The sequence below is a fragment of the Vicugna pacos genome, chromosome 10 (assembly GCF_048564905.1).
Source record: "Vicugna pacos chromosome 10, VicPac4, whole genome shotgun sequence".
NCBI lineage: Eukaryota > Metazoa > Chordata > Mammalia > Artiodactyla > Camelidae > Vicugna > Vicugna pacos.
The window spans coordinates 49262425-49290025 of NC_132996.1; the positions used below are offsets into that span (position 1 = coordinate 49262425).

General features: G+C 32.2%; 1 protein-coding gene across 4 annotated transcripts in view; it reads left to right on the plus strand.

Moving 5' to 3' along the window:
- ELP4 (elongator acetyltransferase complex subunit 4) overlaps positions 1-27601 on the plus strand; it is a 217019-nt gene that overhangs the window by 90419 nt on the left and 98999 nt on the right. For all 4 annotated transcript variants that reach the window (XR_012076653.1, XR_012076652.1, XR_012076654.1 and 1 more), the window contains exons 8-9: positions 3668-3776; positions 6735-6841. Coding sequence is in view for 1 of the 4 variants with exons in the window: in XM_031681066.2 (XP_031536926.1) it covers positions 3668-3776; positions 6735-6841 (216 nt within the window). In the remaining 3 variants the exon portion in view is untranslated. The remainder of the gene's footprint in view (positions 1-3667; positions 3777-6734; positions 6842-27601) is intronic.

Here is a 27601-nt window from a genome sequence, read left to right on the forward strand (position 1 = left end):
ATTTTAAGTAATTAAGAAATTACACTGCAACAGAAAGTTTTAACAACCTTTTCTATAACTTAATACAATGCTATTTGAGACTGCCAGCTAATTCTTAAAACTCCTGGACACTGGCTCTCTTCTCTTCTGGCTTCTCTCCTAGTCATGTCTTGGCTACTATCCAGAGCTGACAACTTTCACCCAGGACTAAAGGGAGATTTGTCTAGTATAAGAAAGATTTTTGAGTCATCCTAGATTTTCACATCCAGATGGGCAAGAAGGAAGGGGTGGCGGTATCATTATACACATTTGGGTGATGTCATTATGCCATGCATGCGGTATAACCATTAATTTACCCTACTAGTAAATCCTGAATGTTTTCAAATGTTCCTTATTGGCAACTATAATGTAACAACTTCAAAATAACCACAAAAATTATTCAAAATTTTTGTCTAAGTAATAGAAACACAAATACCTTTACTTCTCCATTTCTAACTACATACGTATACTGTAGACCAAAGAGGTTTCACATCTTGACTTATAAAACACTTCGAATCTGTTAAGATGAGAATACAGAAGTTCCAGTTTCAGAGTCGCTGCTAAAATCGTTGTGCTAAAGCTTTCTGAACACTGCAGACAATTTATTGTCCATAGTGTATTCCTCTTAGGGTGAATTGTGATTGTTACGCTTTTAAGGAGTTTTTTTAAGCTGTTAATTTTAAATTCTTTTAAGTAAATTCACCTTTATCTAAAAGACCATTTAGTATTAATATTAAAATTTGAAAGACCTTTTGACAAGAGTGGTTTAAAGATATGATTATATCAATATACCATACTCCCTATGAATCTTGGAGGTGTAGAAGTAATCTGTAACACTCATTGAACTTTTTAAAAAAGTACGTATATGCCCAAGTATCTTTTATGCTCCTACAAATAACTAAGACTGATTGTGTTTATAATTAAGATAAAGTTTATCTCATTCAGAAACTTAGATGTTATTCTTATATAATTTCCTGTGCTCTTTACTTTATAGACACTTTTCAGATATCTATACAACTTTCACAATTAATCTGGTTTGCTACATTTCATAAACTATTTTCCACAATTGCTGTGCTTACTGCAAAAGCAATAAGGTCACTGTTGAATGTAACTTATTTTATGGTAATAATTAAAAGTTTATTCTTGTTCTAATACTTCATGAAAGCTTTTAAAGTAGAATTTAGTTTGTAATAAATAACCAATGTAAACTTATGAAACTTAGAAATACAATAAATGAAATATATGAATCAGTTTCTGAAATTTTTAGATCCAGGCTGTCTGTATCTTTTATATTTATAATTCATTAGTTTCCCTCTGCAAAATGGGTAACTTTTTTAATCTCTCACAAATTTTTTTTAATCTCTCACAAATTACCTTAAAAACACATAATGTAGATAAATATTACAGGGTGTTAAGTGGTTTATTAGTAAATTTTAAGGTTAAATTAAGGGAAAAAAACACTCTATGAAATAAACAAATGTCAAGTTGACCATTTAAATATGCAGGACCTTGGTTATATATCAATAGAATGGAAGACTAACTCCCTCCTTAAATCTTACAATTTCTATTATTCATCTTATTGAGAAAGCCCTAGTTTATATCACTGAAATCCTGAATAGTTGAGTTCTAGCAAAAATTGACTTCTATAATTTTAGATTCAGATATTTAGATACAAAGGCTTAGTCTTCTATTTATAGATAAAAGGAAATCTGACCTTTTTGATTAAGAAATATTGTCAGTAGCCTTTATAAGTGCTTGTTCATCTGAGGTCCATGCCAGGAGTACTCTTCCCAGTTGAGTTTATCCTAAAAATGAAATAAAAGTCTGCTGGTTGTTATCTAAGATTCTTCTTAATGGGAGAACCACATGGTTATTCTTCATCTCCCACTTGTTCTCACCCTCTACACCCAACTCAGCCATACCCCACCCCCACCCCAACATTGTTCAGTACTCAGCACAATGAATCATTTTCAAGTTGACTCATTGTGAACTGTCTCCCAGCTGTTGGAATGTCTGGCAGACATTTTTGTTTGGGTGAAGAATAACTGGCTGTAACCCAACCTGGATGAGTTTGATAAAATGGTCTTTGGCTAAAGAAATATTGAGAGGAACGTGTTTATGGCCTCCGAAACCCCTGTTATTCCTGGAGTAGGACCATCCCCTGTGGCATAGAACTGAAAGTAAGGAATCAATCTGAATTATTTTCTCACCACTGAATGAAAAATTGCTTTGGAAAAAAAAATAGGCATTTTCAAATCATGTTTGTTTTTCTTTACTTGGTACCCACGTGATTTAAAATATTAAAGACAATTAATGATAATTATTTTTACTGGCTCCTTTTAAGAGCCTTTCAAAGGCTGAAACATTCTTTTTATAACACACATTTCTACTTATAGAGGAGTTTCAAAACTGCCCTGGATGTGAGTTAACCAGTCATCTCAGCGTAATGCTTAGTGACAGAGGTTACTATGTATTTCAGACCAAGTCAGGTAACATTGACCAGTCCTCTTATATTTTTCGTTCTTATTCAGTCTTTAAAAGAGGACTTCAGAAACAGGAATACCAGTAAGCTCAATGGTCAGTCACATTCTCAGAAAGTGAACTTACTGATTGTATTTGGATTTTCCTTAACAGGGGATACAGCATCAGACTAAATTTTCTTGACAGTCTTATTTTCCCATCCTTTTTTAAAGATTAGTTTTTAAATGGTAGACATTACCAATGTCTAAATCAGGAGTTTCAAAATTATAAAATTTTATAAATTTTTTCAACTTATCTAAATCTTCAGATCAAACATTTTTGTAAGATGTTATAGCATATAAAAGAGTTTTCTGACCTACACCCTGTCAGGGGTTGTAAGGAATACTCAATTTTTATTAAATAAAATTCAAGAAAACCTACAGGGTATTAAGTGATTATATTTTTAATGATTATGAAACCTGGATATTTTAGAACTTTGGCTACTTAAAATGTGATACTTTTTATAATGTACTGTTCAGCCATATTTTTGGTTCAGGTTCAGTTGTGTTGGGAAGGAAAGGGTAGGCTACTAGTCTAGTGCTAGTCATCTACCATCTTTTCTTTGCCTTTATTGTTATCCCAGAGCCAAATAGCAGCATCTGGAAAGAGAACAGGAGACTCCAAAGCTAGCCATCCTGCAGCCTCTTAGCTGTCCTCTTCCATGTTTCTGATCTGATGCAGAGGACCTCAGCTGTTACAGGGCTGGGACCTAGTCCCAGTTGACAGATGATAATGGGACCTTGCCTCACACGTTACACCGTACTACATACTGCTTCTGAATCCTGATGTTTGTCTGATTTTCCAGTGGGCAGTGGGTAAAGTAATTTGAAAAATAAGTGTATGAAGATAAAGGTGGCCTTGCCCCTTAAGAGAAAAATTTTCTGTAAAAACTAAGACATGACCCCTTCACTCTTCAGATTAGAATAGGGTACCTATACGGGCTGGAATTCTCAATTAAGGGCATATTTTTGCATCCAGTTTTCCGCCTGTCGTAGCTTTAACTTTTCAGTTATTTCTCCATGTTGATGGTCTATCTTCTCTACAATTTGTCACTGAGTTGGCGTAATGGCATTGTCTAGACGGCATACTTATAAATTTAACATGAGTGTTTTGTTTCCTTGTTTTACAGAATAAAGCAATTATTGCTCGTGTTAGAAACTTGTCAGATATAGTAGTTGGTCTGGAATCATTTATTGGCTCTGAGAAAGAAACCAACCCATTATATAAGGATTTTCATGGTAAGCAGCACCTTCATAATGAAAAGAGCATGTTCTGGTTGCCTGGAAGAATCTTATTCAGTCATAGTATCTGCTGTCACGTAGCATGGATTTTATTGTATAATGTGTCTGTTAAATGTTTTTCCTTCCAGGCCAATCTTTAGTGGCAGCTTGTCACCAGACTACATTAAGATTACACACTATAGTAACTATTTGAAAGATGTCAAACCCAAGTACTAAAGCATGGCTCAGTCAGATGTACATTTTGCCAGAGTGGCCTAAAGTTGCTGTGAACTCATTCATACTTATCAACCGTGTTAGAAATAAATATTATATTACTTCTAATAATAATAGCTATGTATAGTGGTTTATACTTTACAAAGCTTAGCTGTATGATAAACAAAATTCACATTGCATCATATTTTAAAAGTCCTAGTCAATCACATTTTCAGAAAATGGACATCTTTTATTATATTTGGACTTTGCCCATTTTGTTGTTAGAGTTATTAGCAAACTTTAAAATATTGCCACTGTAGTATAAACACAGATCAGTTAATCAGACATTTTACTTGTATTTTTTGAAGACTTTAACAGTATTTTAGTCATTTGGTTAATTTAGGGATTTTTTTAAATAAAAGTTCCTACATAGAACTGTTGCAATAGGGTAAGTTTAGTAGTTATGCGTATCTTAGCTCTGAATGAATATAGATTGTGGTGAATAATAAACTTTTACTTATTTGCTTATTCTGAGTAAATATTAATTATTGATATCATTCTTGTGGAACTACTATACTTCTATGGAAACTTCTAGTCTGCAGACTGAATAGCTTATTTGAAGCCTGCTACAAGATTCTGTAAGAGTGTGGTTGTAGGACTATGGTGATTTCTAAAGTGTACCAAAAAAAAGATTATATAATACTTATGTGATAACCTCCAGTGCTTTGAAGAGTTGGCATAAGACCTTTAAAAAAAATAGTAAACCAGCATGATCTAACAATCAAGTATTTTTTAGAAAGGTAGAAAATAGAAGCTGTGAACACAAGCTTCATAAAATAATTTCCCTCATGCTCATTGCATAAGTGTGCATGTGGTATATGCCCAGAGTAACCCTATATATAATTCATTTAATATATTATTGTTGCTTTGATAGAAAGAGCTATTAAGATTATACTGGGTTTTTTTCTTTTTCTAAAATTTGTGTCGACATATAATTGACATATAGCATCATGTTCATTTTAGGTGTACAACATAATGATCTGATATATGTGTATATTAAGAAATTATTGCCATAATTTAATTAATATCTATCACTACACAGTTACAATTTTTTTTTCTATTGGTGAGAATGTTTAAGATTTACTCTCTTAGCAACTTTCAAATATACAATACAGAATTATTAACCAGAGTCACCATGCTGTACATTACGTCTCCAGGACTTATGATATCTTATAACCAGATAAACTATTTCTTTAATTTATTATTTGCATTTTCTTTTAAAACAACCCAAGTTAATCATTACCTTTATAAACTATTGAGTATCATTTGTTAGTATTATGTCCTTATAAAGATAGTAGAGTTCTATTTTATATTCTAAAAGCATATTATTTTGATTAAAACATTTCAAGGGGTAAAAAACTATGATTTTTTTGTGCTGAAATCTCTGGATTGATAAATTTATTTCCCACAGATTAGTGGGTGGTTCTGATGACGAGTAAAGTTTCTGTTAATAAGAAGGGCCTGATGAATCACTGACGCACTCTATAAGGCCTCCTGCTTTAAATAGCTAAACAAGCATCGCAAGGTTAAAATGAGAAACATGTAAATGAAAGTATGGTGTGATTACTTCTACTATATTTTTCTTAATAGCTCTGTATGAGATATTTTTAATTTGTATGTACAAGCTGTCTTCTTAATAACACCTTTTACATTTTCTTAAGTTTAAAAATGAAGTCAGATATTTTAGTGAATTATTTTTGAAGAGGCTATTTTGAAAGGTACTTGGAGGTTGACCCTTTTAAGCTAACAAATAGTAATACACTTCTAAGCATCCAAACACACACACACACACACAAGCTATATACTAGAGAAACAATCTGTAAATAAGATTTATCTAATTTGTTCACATCTCGATTTGCCTTCTTCCCCCTGGTTGAGGGATCAAATGTCTTTGGGATGGCGATTTTTAATATGGGCTGAGTCAGGCAGAGAAACACACTGAAGAATCTTCCATGTCTTCATCTGTGGCAGATGACCCCTAGTTTAGTCAGAAACTGCATTAAGCTGCACAAAAGCCATCCAGTGCCCTTGTCAGAAAAAATTAGCAAGTGTTTCTACTGACAAGAGGCCAAAGCTCACGGTTTACCTAGCACTGTTACAAAGCTTATAACAGCTACATAAAGGTCTAACGTGCTGCAGAAATGAGTGTCTTGGGATGGCATAGGGGTTAATGTTTGATCCCAGAGTGTGCTCTGAAATGTAGTTTTCTTCAATGGTTTGTTCAAGTCATTAATAAGGTACAAAATGAAATACTTTTCATTAGTGCTTCACTGGTTATCAGTAACCCGTAAGCCTTGTTTTGCTGGCTGCTTACTGGTGCATTTAATAAAATAAAGATCACTCAGTGGTGCCGTGGGCAGCATGCAAGGTGATAGCCATATTTGCTTACTGTAAATACAAGAGAAAATCACACACAAACCGGCTGTAGTTTTGACAAGTATTAAGATCCCTCTTTACATCTGTACTTCTGTACCAAAGTGCAATTAGTTTTCCTCGCACAAGGATTTCTGTTTATCTTATTCTGCTTGATTACTTGAGTATAATCACACCATTTGCTTCATTGCTCCTGGTAGTAAGCTCCAGTTTTAAAAGGGGGAGGATGCTTGTGTGTAAATTTACGGAATTCTGCTGTAAGACTCTCTAATTTATGCATCCAGTGACAGCGTTTTTTTAATGTTTTTATTCTGATTTCCTTTCCACAAGGTTTGATTCATATACGGCAGATTCCTCGGCTTAATAACTTGATCTGTGATGTATCAGATGTCAAAGACTTAGCTTTTAAATTAAAAAGGAAACTATTCACCATTGAGGTAAGAGAGAATTTTTATGTTTTAGTTCACAGTCTTAAGGTAAATAATACCTCTTTCTATTTTTTATTTTACTTTTATGAAATTCTTAAGAGAGATTTCATGCTAAATATTTTTAAGTTCCTTTGGTGTAATAGAATAATTTTTTTTAACTATCCCTTTTTGTCTTGTATTTTAATGGTATATCGTTAGATTATGGCAAAAATGAGTTTGTCTTAAATGTCTGTTAAAAGTAAGCTCCAAACTTACGTGATAATTATGATGTGCATATGTCCAAGGCTTTCAAACGCATATTTAATTAAATGTTAATGAGCTGTGCTTATTTCTGCATGGTATGCGAATGCTACCCACAATTGTGTATGGTTAAGAAAAGAAGACCCTTATCTACATTCTAAAAGCAGTTTTCTTCACTATCAGTGCAATCACCTTATTGCTTTCAGTGCTGAATGAAACAAAGTATAATTTATATCAGTGCCTTTAAGTAAATTTTTTACAAAATCTTATTTCTTTGTGTGACCTTTATGCCAGCAATAGTGACAGAAAGTAGAAATACAAAAGATTTATTTCCACTTAATCTTGCTAAAGAGCAAATGAACATAGCACTATTAAGCAATTAAAGTTGATGTATTTATTAACGAAATAAATGCTCGGAGAGAGATGGCTTTTGGGTGATGTGATAGTTATCAGTATAGTCAGTGCAATTTTTTTTTAACAAAGACATAAAACAGCCAAGCAGCCTTGACAAACCATTTTGTTTAATCTCTTTTCAAATGAAAAGCTCTTAAGCAGGCCACTTGTCTTAACTGCTTGAAACCATAAAAAGAGAGAATTGCCACCAATAAATTAGCATATTTTTAACTTCATCACCAAATGATGGTCAATGTGGCTTGGCACTGCTTTGGTGTTTGGGACTTCACCCTTAAGTGACCACTCTGGCCCTTTTTTGACCCTCTGGCCTCTTTAGCTGGCCACTTGATAAGATAACTTAATGGTTCTCTCTCTTTTTCTCTTTCCCTTCACATTTGCAAGTAGCACTAACCTATAAATCATTGTAAGGGCCCTATCCAGTGACAAATTAATGTGCCCTCCTCCTAATTAATGGTCATCAATGTCCTTAATTATCTAATCCTATTGAGAGCAGTTAATAGTTAATCAGGCAGCCAGTTCTTCAAGCAGGTCATCTCTGCAGGAGTGTTAGAAGTTTCTCATCTGGGGAGACTCCCTTCAAAAGCCACTTAAAGCCAAAAGAAGGAGAGTATAGAAATAGTGATTCTTGAGCTAATTTGCCGTAGTTCTCAAAAGGAACCATTGAAATGGAACCCAACACTGTTAATTGTTCAAACATTGTTTCAGTTTTCCTAATAGAATATTGAGCAATGTACCATTATATTGCTTAAAACTCTTAGAGGAATAAAGTTATAGTTGTTAGCGTCACAAGGAAGGCAGACCTTGTCATTTTCTTTTAAGTTGAATTTGTATATTAAATAAAAGATATAGGGTTTTTTCCCTCCATCTGGCACCTTCTCCCTAGATGAATATTTCCACAACCAGGTCTAAGATATCATGTCTATCACCATACAAATGAAGCAAGGAGATTTTCTAGTGAAAACCATAGTGCACGCAGAGAAGAAGGTAGCACAGTGGTGTGAATCATGTTTATTCTCTCTCTCTCTCTCTCTCTCTCTCTCTCTCTCTCTCTCTCTGTCTCTCTTTCTCTCTCTCTCTCTCTCACACACACACACACACAGGGTCCTATTTTGGGGGTGAGGATGTAGAAATAAAGAACTTACATCATGTCAAGTGGGAGCTTTCCTTTAATGGGGACTGCATTTTCCAGTGAGGCTGATGGAAGAGCTAGGTTTCTGTTCCATTTCCTCTCTTCTTCCCACTATTCTTAACTAAGAGAACCATTATAATTGATCACCCTATGGCTTGGAAGCAGTATTTGAATGCAAAACTCAAGGAGCTGGTTTTTTTTTAAAAAAAAAAATTAATATTTAATTTGATCAATCCTTTACCTTTTTGGCTTATAACCTAATCAGTACTTTAAATAATGTATATGTGTAGAAATAGTAGGTGAAACATATTCTAAATAACTCATTTACTTATGCCATAACATTCAATTTGGTGATTAGAAGAAATATAAATTAATCAAACCTAACAGAAATACATATACGTATAATTATAACAGGATAAAATCATGTAGTTGACAAAAGATAAGTGCTTTAAATATACCATTGCACATTATAAAATGCATATTGAAACCAAGAGCAAGTCTCTGGTGATATGTTATGGACACTGGAAACAAGAGGTTTCCTTTATCAAGTGGCAATGTTTCAATATGCACAACAAATAAATGTTTTTTTAAAACTGTCCTAGTATTTAAAAAAGAATAAAATGTACACTATACTAGTCTAAATAAAGTCTGAAGCTATAATATACCAGACATTGAATCTGTCTTACATTCAGAACAGAAAGGTGGTTTAGCAGATAAAGCAGAAATAACTTTTCTGATTCCATGCGGGTAGATTTGTTACATGTTGGACCTTACTGTGAGTCTCATGGTCTCAAAAGGTGGCATGGTCGAAAACAAGGGGCAAAAGAAACAAGCAAAACCCCTCATCTCTATTTTTAGCCACCCTTTTCTTTGCGTTATTAAATCATTGCCCTTTTAACGTATGAAAACTGAGTATGTTTTTCCTAATAGCCGTGTGGGACCTCTAACAGGTAGAGGTAGTCTCTAATTTCTTTGTGTAGTCTCCTATTTCTTCGAGTGCTTTGGAGAAGGCAAAAGAGTATTTGTTCCTTCTCGGAGTGTCTATTGGTATTGTCCAGATTCAAGTAGAAGTATTTATCTAATCACAGTAAATTTGTACCAATCCCTAGTATTCCTCAATTACAAAGCTGTATAAATTAGCCACTCTACAAAAGCCATAAAGAATCATATCTGCAATAATGACAATAAAATTCTGGCATATAGCCTGAATAAGTAACACAGAAGCTTCAAAGTTGATTCTGTATGGCTTCAAGTTGAAAGAAATGGCTTTTCAATTCTTTGAAAGATGATAATCCTTGTAAACTGTACATAGTTTCTTTATCATGTTTTATTAATCATAATATACTACTTATTTCTTGATCTTACCATGTAACTTCCTTTCAGTCGTAACAAGCATTTATTAAGTCTTTATTGGGTCCCAGGCACTATATTGGCTTATTTATGTTTTCTTTATAGTGATTAAATATTTTATAACAAAATACATTCTTAAGGTATAATAATAGATTCAGTAGACAGAAACTGTGTCTTTTTCATTTTTGTGTTTATCCCAGAACTCAGAGTCATAGACTTAGTAAACATAAAATCTTCGATGAAATATATGTAGTGTAAATAAATTATGGAGTTTGAAGAATAGTCAAAATACTACAGCTGTAAATATTACGTAAATTCCACTGGTCAAGTGACCTATAAACTCTGCCTTCTCAGTTAAGTTCTATACGATGCATAATTAGGTTATATAGCTTCACTTCCAAGCTAAAATAACTACTTAGATTTGTATTTTTTTCAGTTTCTGTAACTTTTGCTCCTGTAATTTGTTATCATCATTAACCAGTTTTTCCTTTATATTAGTGATTATGATGTAATTATAACATATAAGAGATTTGGTAGGATTTGAAATATGGCTGTGTTTAATTTAATGACATCATAAGAGCAGCATTTTTACTTGCATTTAATATTACTGTGCTGTTTTGACTTTGTATTATTTAGCTTGATCATATCAACATTCTGGTAATCTAGTTTTCTAATATAAATGATAATAATGTGTTATTACATTAGGTACAAACTCTATTAAAGTTATTACAAACAGGATTTCTGCTTTGGTGTTGGAATAGTTTTCCAGCTCTAAGATTCAGTGTTTCTGTGTTCAAGTTAGAAAGTATTATTACTGAGGTATATTGAGATCTATGAAATACATTCACTTGTTTACTGCAAATTTTCAGTGTAAGAATAAACAACACTTAGGTAGGCTTTAATTGGTCCAAAAATACTGATTATCATAAATATTATACCTGTGTGGGTCTTGTACACTAAATGAATATTGAGAGTTTAGAAAATCAAAGTAAATCAAGTTTGCTCAAGGTTGTCTTGCCATACTTTGCCTAATTCAGAATACAGGACCTCAGTATCTCTCTCATCGCCAAGAACTTTTTCTCACTGGATCAACCAGTACTTATAAACTATTATTTTTATGCACCTAGTAGATTAATTCTTAAGTATTAAGACCAGAACAGTAAATGCCATGGGTATAAATTAGCTTTGTAATAATGCTACAGTATACTAGATGTCATTCAGTAGAATTATTTGAAATTTTTACATATAGGAAAAGCATAAACTTTTGCAAACTACTGGTGGGTCAATCAGTGACAGTGTTGGACAATTTAGAGTTTTGCATGATATTTTTGGTCGTAGGTTTTCTTACTCTCATCCTTTTTTTAATAGCCTTTCTAGTTTTTAAATGAGAAGTAGAAAGGTGACTATGTGTTTACTATACCTAGAGGTAAAGGGAAGGGATAGTTATTTATCAGTTCACAGTTATGTCACTAAAATAAAATACTGGAAACATAAATATCTGAATAGGAGCATTGTTAAGTTGTAGTATCATGAATCATATAGTCCACATACAGCTTTTCTGGTCACAGTGCCCTCCACAAATATTGGTTGATATTTCAATTCCCAGATATACTGCAGTTAGCAAAAGAGAACCAAAGTGGAACATCAGCATCTATTCATATAGATAAAAGCATTTGTCAAAAGTAAACCCAAATTATTATTCTTCAACAATAGAAATGTCATTTTCTACTGTTCACATTTTAATATATTAATTATATTACCATCCCTGTCTCTACACTTCAGTTCCCCAGTCATGTAGATGTGCAGTAATGTCACAGAGGTTTCACGGAATCTCCAGAAGCTGGGTTACTACTATGCTCTATGTATTTCACATGTCATAGTGAGCCTATCAAAAGTGCATACCACCTTAAAGGGAACACAGTTTTGAGACTCTGTCTAATCCTATTTCTTCCCACTTTGGAATCTTAATTAGAAGAGATAAGGGGAAAAAAAAAACATCATTTAACTAAATTATTGTCCTGAATCTGTAGCAAAAGGTATAATCCGCAATTGGGCCAATTAGTGAACCCCATAGTTAGCTGTGCTGCAGCGAACAATTTGATTAGATCTGACACCATCCTAGTTCCCACTGTTGTTTTGCCAGGTATGATGGTCAGACTTCAAAGAGCTTGAGGCATCAGCAGGGCAAGGTTTGGAGGCCAGCTTAGGTCCGGTTGTTAATCTCTCTGCTAAAACCACAGCAGCTCTCACACAAAACAAGCTTACACGACACAATCATGCGGTATTAAAGTTAGGGTTGAGTCATGCCAATTTGCCTTTGATTTTTTGATGATTGACCAAAGATGGCTACATGACTAGACACATACTAAAAGTATACTGATTAGGTAAGTTCCCAAAATATTTGAAGTATTTTTTAACTTCCTATATAAATGTTGTGAAAGCTTATTCTCTTTGATCAAACTTCCAAAGTAATAGTACTGTATTAGGGGGGGAAATGAATATTTCTTACTGGCAGCCTGAATCCCAAACTTTTCACTTATGCCTCATAAAAATTTGTCTTTACATTAATAATTCCTTAAGGAAAATGTAAAAGGAAATTGTTTCTAAGTGGTAAGCTTTTTAAAAATCTATTAAGCGCGTTGAAAGAAAAAAACATTTTTCCCTGAGTCATTTATGTTCACTGACAATTTTTCTGAAATTTCTTTATAATTATTTTCCACTTAAATGTTGAGTGAAGTGCCCTTCCAGGACATGATTGCATAAGTGTTCTTTTCTCTGCATTCTGATTTGTTGGAATATTGCAGTGATAGTGACATGTTTCCATTCTGAGAAAAGCCTAAGGCTGCTTTAGTATTATTCCAAATGATTGAAGCTGCCATCTTGCTGACTTTCCCTTAGGCAGCATAAGGCCTGTTTGCTTTTGTGTTCATTTTGCATGCTTCCTGTGAGTTTGGCTGGCAGAACATCATTGCTTCATTTGTCAAGGAAAAGTAAATTCATGTTTGGCTCTTAAGTATCTTCAAGTTTCTGTATGGTCGGCAACACCTAGGTTATTAAACTTCTAATTCATTACATCAAATAAGTTCTATTTCTTTGAGAGGTATTTTTGAATATCTTACGACACCTTGACCGTGTGTGAATCATTTTTGTATAAAAATGATCATTATATAAATTGAACTTAAGGTCTAGTGGGGAGGGTAATAGCTCAGTGGTAGAGTGCCTGCTTAGCATGCACAAGGTCCTGGGTTCAATCCCCAGTACCTCCATTAAAAAAAAAAAATTAAACTGAAGGTCTAATATTTCACATTGCACTATTTTTTATACTAATTTGTACTACATTTTACTTAGGAAATTTAAGGAAAGCTTACATTTGTTTTTTTGAAATACATTTTTATTGAAGTATTACAATGTTGTGTCAGTTTCTGGTGTACAGCACAATATTTCAGTCATATAGGAACATACATATATTTGTTGTCATATTGTTTTTAACTGTAAGTTACTACAAGATATTGAATATAGTTCCCTGTTCTATCCAGTATAAACTTGCTGTTTATCTATTTTATATATAGTACTTCGTATCTGCAAATCTCAAATTCCCAGTTTAGCCCTTCTCCTCACCCTTCCATCCCTGGTAACCATAAGTCTGTTTTCTATGTCTGTCAGTCTGTTTCCATTTTGTAAATAAATCTGTCCTTTTTTTTTTAGATCCCACATATAAGTGGTATCGTATGGTATTTTTCTTTCTCAGAAAGCCTATATTTGAATAGCAAGATAGTTACAAAAAGCAAAAGTCAAATACTTAAAATCTTGCCAAATAGTCTTCAGTCCATCAGTGTCTCCTAAAGATTCTGTGGTACCCATAGTGTAGTAATCTCACCTTTGAGACCAGGGTGATACAGATTTAGCATTCACCTGAGGGTGCAAAGAGAAAAAAATCCTTTCTCCTCCTTCCTAAATTTTGCAGATACAAACATTTCTGTATGTGTTCTATGATATGGCTCCAAGAAGATTACATTGCAATACTTCAAGGATTCTTTTAAGCCTTTATAGAACTGCTATAGCAGAATCACCCAGTTTACATGTTACTCCCTGAAACACTTCCTCCCACAATGTGTTATTTATAGTGTTTAAGGGAGATTGAAAAAGAGAAAACAAAAATGATGACAAATCATGGCTGTCCCATTTCATCAGCTAAATGCATTTTTAAGTTCCTAGAAGGTAAGAAAGGTAAGAACATATATTTTACTAATAACATCCTCCAAGGTACTCGGAAGAGTAAGAAATACATAGCAGAGCTTGATAAATATGGCTTTGTGATCAATATAATTAGCTTTGGGGATACCTGTATACTGAAAACATCTTTAGTCCTTCTTCAGTGCCTTTTCACAGCAAATGTCCATAATGTTCATTCCTCCAATCCTTTTATGGCTTTTTTCTTTGTCATTGGATTATAGATCAGATATCTTAGTCTCCTTCTTAGAGAAATCTTCCCTAAGTGGCCTATCTTAAGTGTTCACTCAGTACCCTCTATGGTGCACCCTGTTGTAATTCTCAGTGTAACACTTACATGTTACTACAGTTGTTGATCAGTTAAATTGTGTATTTTGCAGCCTTACTCAACCTTACCTATTGTCAGCTTCACAAGAATAGGGACATACTCTCTCTTGTTTGCAGCTGAATCCTGAGCATGTACAATAGGCATTGCATAAATATTTGTGAAATTGTTAAGGTATTATTTTTAAAGTAATTTGTGTATATCATAACTTTCTTTAAAAACAGATATTGAGTCTCTCATTTGTTCTAGGCATCATTTTAGGAGCTTTCCCTTACATGACCATATTTAATCCTTATTTGATCCTCCCAGGAATCCTTGCCATAGGTATTATTACACGTTTTAATAAGAAAATATAAGGAGTTATATAACCATCTGAAAGTCATAGAGCTGTGGTTGTAGACAGGGCTAAATTCACATCTTCTGACTCCATGTGCAGAATCACACTGGAAAGTTAACATGTTCAGGAGTTCTGCTAGTTATTATTAATTACAAAAATTGAAAGTTTAATTGAGTGGGCCCCGAGACTACTACATGTGCTTTAAAGGCATTACCTCATAGATCTCACAGTGCCATATACCATTATTACCTACACTTCACAAACGAGGAAACCTAAGGTTCAGAGAGATCAAGCCACTTAACTTACCCAAAGTCTCAGAGTTAATAACTGACAGATATGACACTTAAATTTGTCTGTTTTATTCCAAAGCCTGTGCTCTTAACCGCTAACTACTCGCCACGCCCCAAGATGTACTGCCATCTCATCTTCAGTACATAAGCCAGAAAGCCTCTGCCTCAATAAAAAAGAACACCTTAAAAAAAGGCAGTATGTATGTCAGTGTATGCATATATGTATGGGTACACACAAGTATGTGTGTACATATGTATGTATACATGCATATTTATATATAATCTTTAAACCTTCAAGTTAAAAATTCTTTTGTTCCTAGCAGGCATTTCTAGTCTATTTTCATAAAATACATTATAAAACTCAGATTAGATTTATCATAGCTTCTCCCTTATATAATATTTTGCTACTTGTGTGTATGTATATAATGTTATATATATACACACATTAGGGTGGCAAGATTGTTCTTTCCTTATTTGTTACTTATTTCTGTAATACGGTAGGTGTTTTTAATAGAAAAGTTATTTTGTAAAAAAAATACAAAGCCATTTTATAAAACACTATTCACTTTTGTGGGATTTCTAGATCTTAGCTACATAAGGTAGGGAGAGTATTCTATACAAAGAAATCTGGTTCCCTTATTCCAGTCAACTATACTGATATGGTTCAAAGGATCCCAAACTTAATTATAGCATATTATTATTGTAATCATTTAAGTTCTACATTCAGGTACCTTTTTCCATTAGGGAATAATTGACATCATTCAGGTACTTTTGCAAATAGTAGTTTGTTCATAGATAGTTACCATGTTTTATATTATATTTTATATCTTTCCAAATTATTTTAATGTATCATCTTTGGAGCATCAAAAACTATCCTGAAATAATTAAGATGTATACTACTTATAATATAGTAAGAGCTTACCCAATACAATTTTTCAAAAAAATTTTTGAAAAATCTCTAATTTCTAATTTTGCCTCTGCTTTTATTACAACCAGTTCTAATCTAGATATGATCCATTCATACTAAAACCTATTTTTTTCTATTGGAGATGTTTTATTTATTGGAAATTCTTTGAATACCATCTTTAAGCAAAATTAAAGAAATCTTATGGTCACAAAATATTTTCCTCTTTTACAGATTAATATTATTTTTAGAGTTTCTACAGTTTAATAATAAGAAATTGTGTTCCTCATTAAGGAAATATGAGATCAAATATAAATTATTTGTTTTTAAAAGGTAGGATTTGGGGGACCATAATAAATAATTAAGAGAAACTGGGGTATAACGTGAATGACTTTGTCCACACAACTAGTAAAGCAGTTCTCTTATTTAAATGAAAGTTAAAATTTTGTCACAGTTATTATTGTCATGACTCTGTGCCACAGTGGACATTTCCTAGAGTAGCCAGTGCAGGTTCTTTGTATCTGGTACAGTGAAGTTCACTGAACTGTTTTGTCAGGTGCTGTCAAGTCAACCCACCATTGTTGTAGCAAATCAAATGAAATCATTTTGGCATGAGCCTTCCAGAAATAAGATACCCAATATGAAGGGTTTAATGAAATTGAGTATTTGGTTGCAACTTTTTGTAAGAGTGTCAAAAATATATTGCAGTCATTCCCATATTTCTGAGTAAATCAGTTGAAACGTCTGACCCTATCCTCTACTGAAGATTTTGTTTTAAATATCATTACCTAATATAAATAACACTTGGAATGTATTTAGTATGTTTTGTTAGGTATAAACATTTCAAATTAGTAAACATTTTAATTGTATAGTCATTTAGTTAAAAGAGAGAAGAGGTATCTTTTACTAAAAATTAATATTTTGTTTTAAAATGAAGCTAGTATCAAGTTTAACTTTTTATTTTCAAAGGCTATTATTTTAAAAAAAGTTGTATTTGTTTAGATTTTAAGAACTTAATGAATTGTTTATGAATGTTCTAAATGTTTAATTCTTGTATGATTAGAAAAAATAGCTTGTCTTTATGATCAGTAGTTATTTAAAGGCATTATTTTAGTGTAGACTTAGTTAAATGCCTCAAACCTTTTTATTTACATATTTTGATGTGGAGCTTTTTTTGGTTGATATTCTTGCTCAATAACCTAAGAAATATTTTACCAACTTATACTGTAGCTATGGTGTAGCACTGAAAAAGCTTTTAACAAAAGCCTCTTGGTGCAATTAAAGGTCACTTGTACATATTGTAATAGGCTGCTCATTTACAAGATCTTTGTGAAGGGTCATTGCTATAGCATGAAATGGATTGCCCTTGTTGAGCCTGTAAATAAATGAGTCAACTTATCTTGTATTCAGTGGGCAAAGGAAAAAACTAACACAATACTAGTTTATTAATATTTTTGCAAACAATTGCTAAAATGTTGAGCAAAACCAAACGCACTAGTGCTTTATTCTTGACATAATTATAGAAAATTATTAGAACATGTAACTACAGTTTTTAAAGAAAACTGCGCACACACATGCACTTTTTTTTTGTTTGATTAAATATATGGATCATGTCCTGATACAGAAAAACACAGCACAGTGGTAGTGTTCAAATGGCCTTTACCATAAAGCTAACTAACTTGTTTCAAAATGGCTAAGAATGCATACTCCATTTTTTCTATATTGAAGTTCAGACTTGTCAGGGATAAGTATGAAAAAGGAATCCAACTAGATTGATTTATTTTAGTTATCTCTCATAGTCTTTCCAAGCTCTTAGGGAAAAAAATGGTGGTACAGAAAACATACTAATAATAATCTATACTAAATGAATTTAGTCATCTGATTTTTCAATAAATTAAGACTTTAGGATAAAATAAAAGTAATGATGAAAAGAAAGTATTTTGTACATTATAATAATTTTAATATACTTAACATTTTACATGTTTTATATATAAACATATGAGCTATACATCTTTTTCTGTTCTCAGAATAATGTCAAATTAGTAAAAATATTCTACTGAAATAAATTTAACCAGCAACTTTCTAGATTCTTCCCTCTGAATTTGGTGATTTAGACACACAATTATACACCTCTAATTTTCCTTCTGGTTGCTGTTGTACTGTCAAAAATGGGGAAAAAATTAAATTTGTAGTCAATCCCAAATTAAATTTTCTGGGTCAAACAAAAGTAATTTAACAATGGATTTGAATCAAGAATCAAATGAATAATAGTAAGTTAGCCTTTAAAAACCTGTAGGTCTGATCGTTCTGTAAAAATACCAAGGCCACTCATTAAGACCAATCATGAAGTAAATGGTGAAGAATAACCTTGATCCAAGTAATCATTCTCTGCTTGTTATTTAGTTCCTGAATATCCATTCTGCACTGTTTGGTTTGTTTTTGCTGCCATAGTTCTTTAGCACGGTGGAAACACCTGCTTAAGCTTTGTTTATAAAGCATTGAAGCTTCAGGGACATGTGGTTCATTTAGGGACCTAAGTGCTTTAAACTTGTGTCTGTTTTATTCATTGTGGTATCCCTTTTCCTAGTTCAATGCCTGATCATGTAGGTGCTCAAAAAATATTGAATGTGTGACTGAATGAGTCAATGTCCTCTTGACAGTGCTCAAAAAATTAGAAGGTGTAACCATAAAATCTCACCATTTCAGACGATACAGAATAGCCAGATAATGCTAGAAAATAAATGCTTAGTATTATGTCTAAGGTTCTGCCTAAGTAAAATAACCTTCAAAAAATCAGCTGATAATATAATGGACCATTATTGCTGAAAGAAAGTAGAACTCTATTCCTAAAAAATACTAGATAGAAAATGAGAAAAGATACAATTATTAGTTAACAGAAAGTGGTCTTCTGTTTGAATCATGATTTCATTATTGTCATTTTATTGCCATTTGAAAGTTATTTTGAATGCTTCATCTTAAAATATTTGATAATAAATTTTCCATGTATGATAATCAACATTCCATAAATGTCAGTAAGAGTTTTCCAATCTGGCTCCTTAAGAGAACTGTTAGATTCAGACTAGATTTGTAAAAAGTCGCCCAGAGCTGAGAGGAATCAGTCCTAATTCCTGGGTTTAAAGACCTGTACATTCTAACCCCCTTTTGACCTAGTGATTGTTAGTATGTCTGGTCTTCTCTGGCCAGTAGAGCTGATTTTATTGCCTCTGTGTTTTCCTGGCTTTTAACAGAGAATATTATAAAAGATTTGTGAGACTTATAAATTAAGGATGAAACAATTATGTACAGTGGAATTTGAATACAGCATTTTAGATATTCTGCAATTCGTATGTAAATACACCTTAGTAGTAAAAAGACTAGTATCACTTCCATAATAACAGAATTTATAACTCTCATTATTGAAGAATCATCCATTGACCTCTTGTGCACATGGAGCTGTTAAGTACCAATCTAGTTCTTTAGTTTGGCTTCTTAAGAATTTTCTCCTGGGAAACCATTGTGGTCCAGATAGAAATTTAAGGACAACTATACATTCAGAAGAAAAGCTTTACAGTGCATAACTTATAACAGAATGCATTTCCTTCATGTGTCCTATTGACTTAATGTGTAATTCAGTCAAGAAACAAAAAGGATACATATTTTGGAAATGTGATCTACTTTTCATAGTGCCATAAATATAGGCCATTTCTTTGCCTTAGCATTCAAATATTATAACATTTCCATCATTTTATTGGAAAGGTTCTCATGCTTTGGTCCATATAAAATTAAGTTAGTAAAAGGCAATATGAAACCAACTATGCCCCTGATGCTTTAAAGCATGAAGTTAGCGAACCATGGCCTGTGGGCCAAATCCAGCCCCACTGTTTTTTTTAAATAAACATTTATTGGAACATAGCCAGGCCTTTTCGTTTATGTATTGTCTGTAGCTGTTTTTCCACTGTACCACTAAGCTGAGATCTTATGGCATACAAGATCAAAAATATTTACTATCTGGTCATTTACAGAGAAAGTTTGGTATAGAGAAGAACCCCTACTTTAGAAGGCTGCATACTTTAAAGAAAATTTGTTGAGAGAATTGTCGATTGGGGGTATGATTTGTAGTCTTAATGTTAAGCTCCCTTTGAGTAATAAAGAATTCACACAGTCATCTGGTGTGCAGTTTGCACTTTTAGAATTAATGCGATCATCTCTTTGAGAAAATACATAAATTTCTTAAAAGGCTAAAATTGGAAGGGAGCTTTATATGCTTCAAAGTCAGCTTTTTATTGTGTGCCCGTATTTTCCCACCTAGCCTCTCTGTAATCATGTGGGTCACACTTTTTTAGAGGCACCTTGTTTCAGTTTCTACCAGCAACAGTTGCTAGAAGATTCTTTCAGATGCTAAAACCACTTCCCACCCATTAGTACTAATTCTGCTTTCTGAAGCCACATATAACTTGCTATTTTGTATATATTATTCTATTCATAATAAACACCTAGTATATGAGGAATAGTTATAATAATATGTGAATATCTTCTTGGTTTTCCTTAGATTTTTATTTCTTTTATATCAATTAAATTAATCATTTTGTGTTGTTTATTGTATATTTAACTTAGAATCTGAAATATGAAGCCCATATAATTTTCACAACATCCTTTAAAGGAAGCTTTTTTAAAAAAATTAAGCATCATTAGAAATTTTTAAGTAGTAGTCTTGAATTCAGAAGTAAAAAGGCTAAATTACAGTTTTATACAATTTAAATATTAAAACTTGCTTTTACTTGTAGCATGTTTGAATTCACAAATGGGCTTTCTTTAAGTGGATGATTAAAATGATAAAATCAACATTAAATTTGATCTTTCAAGTTTATTATTATAATCTATTTAAGATTATTTTATCACACAGTCAGAATATAGCATTAAACTTTTGATGACTGAATAATGAGGCATACAGATATATTTCTAACAAGTATTGATTTTATCAGCAGAAGTATACCAAAAAAAAAATAGGTGTTCATTATTCACACTACCTAGTATATATAGCTGATAGTCAAATTAAAATGGTAAGTTTAAATGGGCATTGTAGATCAAGAAGTCTTGCTTATTTTTCATTTTATTTTTTAAAAACTAGGGATTTCTTAGGCACAAAAATAAGACCATATTGAAGCTTAAAATGTAAATATATTATTAAAAGTAATTTGGGAGCTGGTAAAATTATTTTTCAGTTGTAAGAGACTTGAGTTAGAATCTTTCAGCATTTTAGTTAAGAAATTTAAACCTGAGAACAGTTTTACTCAAAATTACTTTTATTTAAGTCAGTGCATATTATTTTTAAATAATTACATAAAGATTAGTGTCCTTGGCATTTAAAAATTATTTTAGAATTAGGTAAAATAAAACTCCTTTTCAAAGGTGTTTATAATGTGGAATAGAAAAGAAGAGTGCATGAAACCACACAAAAAGGACTCAACTAAGTGTTTTCAGCCTAATAAAAATGTTGTAAAAATACTTGTAAGCTTGAAAATCACACTAGCTATTCTTGTTTCAAATTCTGTTTAATATATTGTTCTGTATGATTTTATAATAAACAGATTACTCCTTGAACAGGAATTAAGAATAAAGCTGCCAGGAAGGGGTTTTGTTGTCAGAGTAGTTCCCGCCTCATGTTTTGTAAGAGATTTCATGGTCCCATTGTAAAGAGTAGATGATTTAAAACGTGTTCCCAAGATAAACTTTCCCATTGTCATTAATGAGGATGGATAATACTGAGTGACAAGTGCATTAGGAATGACACAGAAAGAGCTGTTGGATTTGTCAGAGCATATCACTTCAGGCAGTGACACTTGAGGACATTCTTTTTGTGGATATTTGGTTGGGGGAGGATATGATTTAAAGATACCAAAGTTTGTGTTTGCTAACAGAATAATGTATTTTATAATTTACAAATATATATTTTCCAGTGTTTAGAAAATATTTGGAGGTTTCTTTAGTTAAATTCTTCCACATTTTAAGTTTATGCTCATTATAACCTTTCTTCCTAAGAAAGTCATCAAATGTTAAAATATCTCCACAAAACTAATTTTTCTCTTTAAAAAGTCTCTTTTTTCCTGGGATATCCAAGTGAAGGAAAGATACTAAAAATAACAAATTTTTAAAAAATATTTTGCTCTTATTATATATGAGGGGACTCTATTCTGTGTCACCTTGAGAATAAAGATTTCTGAATAAGATAATACACATCATTTATATTGTCTTTCTAAAAAATATTTTACTTTAGAGAAATACATTTGAAATACTGATCAATGAACAATTAATAATATATGACTATCCTGGTATTTAAAATTTTTCCAAACTGTAGTGTGCCTCTCAGTTTCGATTTTGAACATGCAGTTGGTCACTTTCTCGCCTTGATTCATCTTTCATGCTGCCAACCAAATTTTGTCTCTGTATACCTTTTTGACACTAATAATGACTGAGTCTCTGTTCATTTGAGTTCAAGATTTCCCAAGCGGCAGTTTGGAGCTAGGATAAACTATCTATCATGATTGCATACCACTAATCTGTCTCAACCAAACCATCCTATGACTGGAATTATATTTGACAGTTCACCTCTTGTTGACGAGCCTGAGGTGAACATAGCTACAGTCCAGCCCTGGGAGGACATGGCAACTACTCCATATGTTAGGGAGGTCCTTTTATTTGTAAAACTAGACTTAAACTATGCCTGTAGCAGAAGAGATATTCCTTTCTCTCTCTTTCTCTGTCTCTGTTTCTCTCTAATTTTTCTAATTTTCATTAGGATTTCTTTTAATACTACAGAACTTTTTTTACACAAAAAATGTTTGGTAGACATTTTCTATCATTATAGATTATTGTTAAGTATAGATTAGTTTCACCACGTGGTTAAAAACCATAAAGTCATTTTTAAAAATATTTATGCTTTCTCAGATGTTCTCATATATACCACAATTGTCAGATATCAAAGATTTACTTTTAGTATTTTCATTCTTACCAAAATTTATCAACTAATGAAACATCTCAGTTCATTTTTATATTACAAATGTTTTAGAAGAATTTAATTCTCTTATTTTAACATAAAAGTATTTTTCAAAATAAGTCTCAAATTTGTTATTTTAAAGTTTAAAAAATAGATTTAAAGAAAATAATACATTGAACACTGTCACAGGAAATGTTGATTTTTTGATGAAGATTCCGTATAATAGGGTTAATTATCATTTTTTACTGTTGCTATGTAGAGTCTAGAGAAAAATGGTTACCTGAGAAAATAAATTTACTACCTTATATCCTTTTTTGTAAGAATATCTTTCTTTTGGATTCAGAAATTATCAGACATTTTGAGATGTTGGACAGGGGAATGTTAAAGACTTACTATTAATACCCTGGAAAAAGAGAAATTTGAAGTAATTTTCAAAAACATATTTGAAGGGTTTAATAGTAAGGCTACTTTTAACAACCACCATGGAGGACTAAGGAAACAACAGATTTAAATTTGAAAAGACCAGGGTTATTTAAACGAAGGTATTTGGATATTAAGTGGATTTTCAAAGACCACATCTAGAAATTTATTTTATAATGGAATCTATTTTAATTTGTTCTGGATTTTTTTTTTCTTTTTTTTAACATTTTTTATTGATTTATAATCATTTTACAGTGTTGTGTCAAATTCCAGTGTTCAGCACAATTTTTCAGTCATTCATGGACATATACACATTGTCACATTTTTTTCTCTGTGATTTATCATAACATTTTGTGTATATTTCCCTGTGCTATACAGTGTATTCTTGTTTATCTATTCTACAATTTTGAAATCCCAGTCTATCCCTTCCCACCCTCTACCCAACCCGGTAACCACAAGTCTGTATTCTCTGTCCATGAGTCTATTTCTGTCCTGTATTCTGGATTGTTGAAATGTGATTCCACTTAAAAGTGTTCAGATGGCCTGGTTTTTGCACGTGTAGTTCTGTTATTTCAGCAGAGCAAGCCCTTAATAAGTTAATTTCTAATTGTCTTTTACTTTTAGTTCAAGTTTATCATTCCCTTGGAAAGATTCATTTTAGTAAGGGCAGTATTCTTTATAATTTTGTGAAGCACTAATATAATCACTAAGCATCCTGCACAAAGCTTTTCTAAAGCACCTGTATAAGATTTCAGTAACATCACCTAAAATAACTATCCTGAAAACAATTTTAGTAAACTATATATTTCCACATTTGTTATTTCAACTATGTAATTTTTACCAGCGATTGCACAATATACTTCAGTAACGTGTGTCTGAAGAAAAGGGAGTACTATCAAAGTAAATTTGTAAACTATTTATATAAATCTTTATTCCAAAAGTGATTAAGTGAAAAAAGTCTGACTTATGCACTGACTGTAATGGTAGGTAGCCTTAAATTTGTGCTAAATTTTAACTTAGGCAATAAAATCTGTGATCTATTCATTTTATCATAGCCAGTTACTCCTCCCACCTAAGTATATGATCATTAAGTGTACTTTTTTTTGTACAACACATCTGCATATTTTTTAAAATAAAATTGCTTCCATTTTCCCATAAGCATCTATTTTCTAATCAAGAGTTGATATTACATTGCTTTACAGTAAATATTCAAAAATTTAAAAATGGTAATTATTGAATAGTTATGGTTTGATAAAGTAATTACTTCATTTGGAAAGCAAAATTTGTTTATTTTAAATTTAGAAAATAAGATTAATATGATGTTTTGTGTAATATTTAGATAATTATGCTTTTTGTTTTAGGTTTTAATATAACCTTTCTTCCAGCACTTTTTAAAATGTGTATGCCTAAGCATGGCACACTGTGAATCCTATAAACAATGTGACAAGAAAAGAAAACAAAGTGGTCATGCCTTTTAGTAAATAAGTAATATAAAATAATCCTGAAAAAATACCTTAATACCATCACATAAGAGAAAATAATTGTGCTCCTCAGACTATTTTTAGTTAAATGATTGGCAACACTCAAGTCTCTCATTTGTATCAAGAAGGAATCATTATTCCCCACTAAAATAATTCCATCATTTTTGCTTTAGAAATTAGGATGAAATTTCCTTCAGGTGTGGGGGGCGATTTGTAGGGGTATTTAAGATATCCTGAAATAGGATGAAAACAGTTTGTTATTTCAATATTATGTACATACTGGGTCAATTGAAGTTTTAAGGACTAATTGCCTGAAAAGCAAGATCAACTATAAATTTTTCTTAGTTCATTCAGTAAATATTTATGAAAATATGTTTAGGTGAATGTTTGATCTAGTCCAGTGCTTTTTATCAAAATACATGTCCTTAAGATCTTGCCTCTGGCCACCGTTCCAGCCTCATCTCTTGCCTGAGCTCCAAGTTACAGCCTGACTCTTACTTGCAGTTTCCACAGTGGCCAGTTCTATCACTCCCAGTTCTCTTGTAAATGCCAAAAATATTCTCCCCTTTCCTTCAAGTATTCTTGCGAGTCTGAAGAGTCATCCTTTAATTCTCAGAATAGATGTCTTTCCTGATTCTCTAAGACCAGTTTAGTAGCCCACCTCTGTATTCCCAAAATATCTTGTAAATTATCTGTATTACAGCACTTACAACATTATTTTAATTTCCTATTTCCTTGTCTCCCTCTCTACCATACTATAAGCTGGTGGCAGAAACTGTGTCCTGTTCTTATTCATTAATGCAGCCACAAGATCTAAGACACAAGGTGTGTTTAGTAAATATTTGTTAAATGAAAAACTCATAATATGTGAAACTCTGCTAAATATCTAGTCAGATATTGCTTTTTTAAAACTGTCATAAGAATACTTAACATGAGATCTATCCTCTTAACAAAATTTTAAGTGTACAATACATTATTGTTGACTGTAGGTGCAATGTTGTACCCTGACTACATCTTTAATTAGTTGTCTGCTCTTGGGGGAAGAACACTAGTCATCAATTCTCAATGCCCAAACGCAGGGCAACCCTTTCACCATAGTAGCCATACCAAACTTTTTTAATTTTCCCTAATTACCAAACTGTTTTCTGTTTTTAAGGTTAGAATACTCCCCTCTATCAGCCTGGAGTTTAAAAAAAAAAATACTTAACATTTAACTCAGTCCCTTTTTCTCAGTGAAGATTTTGCTAGCTCCTTCTCCATTCTACTCACCCTTCCCTGCCAATATATTGACTTCTTTCTAAATCTTTGGTATACATAAAACTCACCTTTTTAATGAGAAAGTATGTTCTTTGATGCATTAAAACTCTATCGAATAATTTTAATTTTAATGGTTTTTTTCAGCTAGTCTGTATTATATCTCTTCCTCTTGCCTCTCTCTATACACATGTTGTAGAGATTCAATATGGATACCTATCAGGATGACTAATTAAAGCCAAACCAACTGAGCATTTAAAATGTACTCTTGAAATAGAGGGGAGGTGCCAAGTTCATAACATCTTGATAACATTGGATAGTAATATCCCATGGGCTTACATAGTCATTGTTCCCAGTCACTTGACATTTATATCTATTATCACTTGAGTGAATCATGATTAATTATTTTATGATAATTTAAATCATTGAGTAAAATTCAGTTTGGAAGTGTTGTATCCAGGCTGTTTTCTTTGACTATTCCTTTAGAGGGTTTGAAGCCCCTCTGCTATTTAGGGAAGATGATTTCTCCTTCCAATTTGTTACATAATAAGCCTCATTGTTTCCCAAATAGAAGACTCCTTCTCCCTCTCTCTAAGAGTAATAATTTTATGCTGCAGAAATCAAAACTGAGGGCAGAAATGTCACATTGTGATTCTGTCTCCATGACACTTCCCAATAATGCAAAGGGAAAAATTCAAACAAAAAAAAAGCCTTTGCTTTTTCCATGGTGTCAAAAGTCATGTTTCTTGGGGGTTTTTTTCCCTTTAAATTGGGCATTAAAATAACCATTTTTATATCATTTATAAAGTTGTGATTATATCTTGAAATTTTATTCATAAATTATTTCCCCCAAGTTACTCTTTTTCAGTCATTTTTTTCCTAACTAAGAAATGGGAATTGTAGTTTCCGCTTTTTAATTAACTCCTAGCTATTTTAGTTGGAGATTTATTGCCTTAATCCATATGTAATGTGTTTATCACGTAGGAAACGTTAAAAAAAATGGGTTAGTAATTTTGTATAATGCTATAATTATATCTCTCATCAGGATAATTATGTAAAAGTAAATAAAGGTAGAGTTAAGATGATACCTAATTTAAGATGCCTTTCAAATGTATAATGCTTATAATTAAAGATTTCAAATAGAAAGTAAAGGGCCTTGGTTTCCTTACACATTAGCCTAATTTTCAAAATGAAACCATAAAAGTTGGCTGAATGATTTCTTTGCTTAACACATTTACACTTTTAATCACAACTGTCCATTTAGAGGATTTTTGTTAAAAAAAAAATTGTTGACGTGTCTTTACACAAGAGAACAGAACTTAAAAAGATGAATTTTGTAGCCCATCTAACATGCGAAGTTGAGAGCAGAAATAATTTTAACCGGCCTAGTGCCATTAGAAG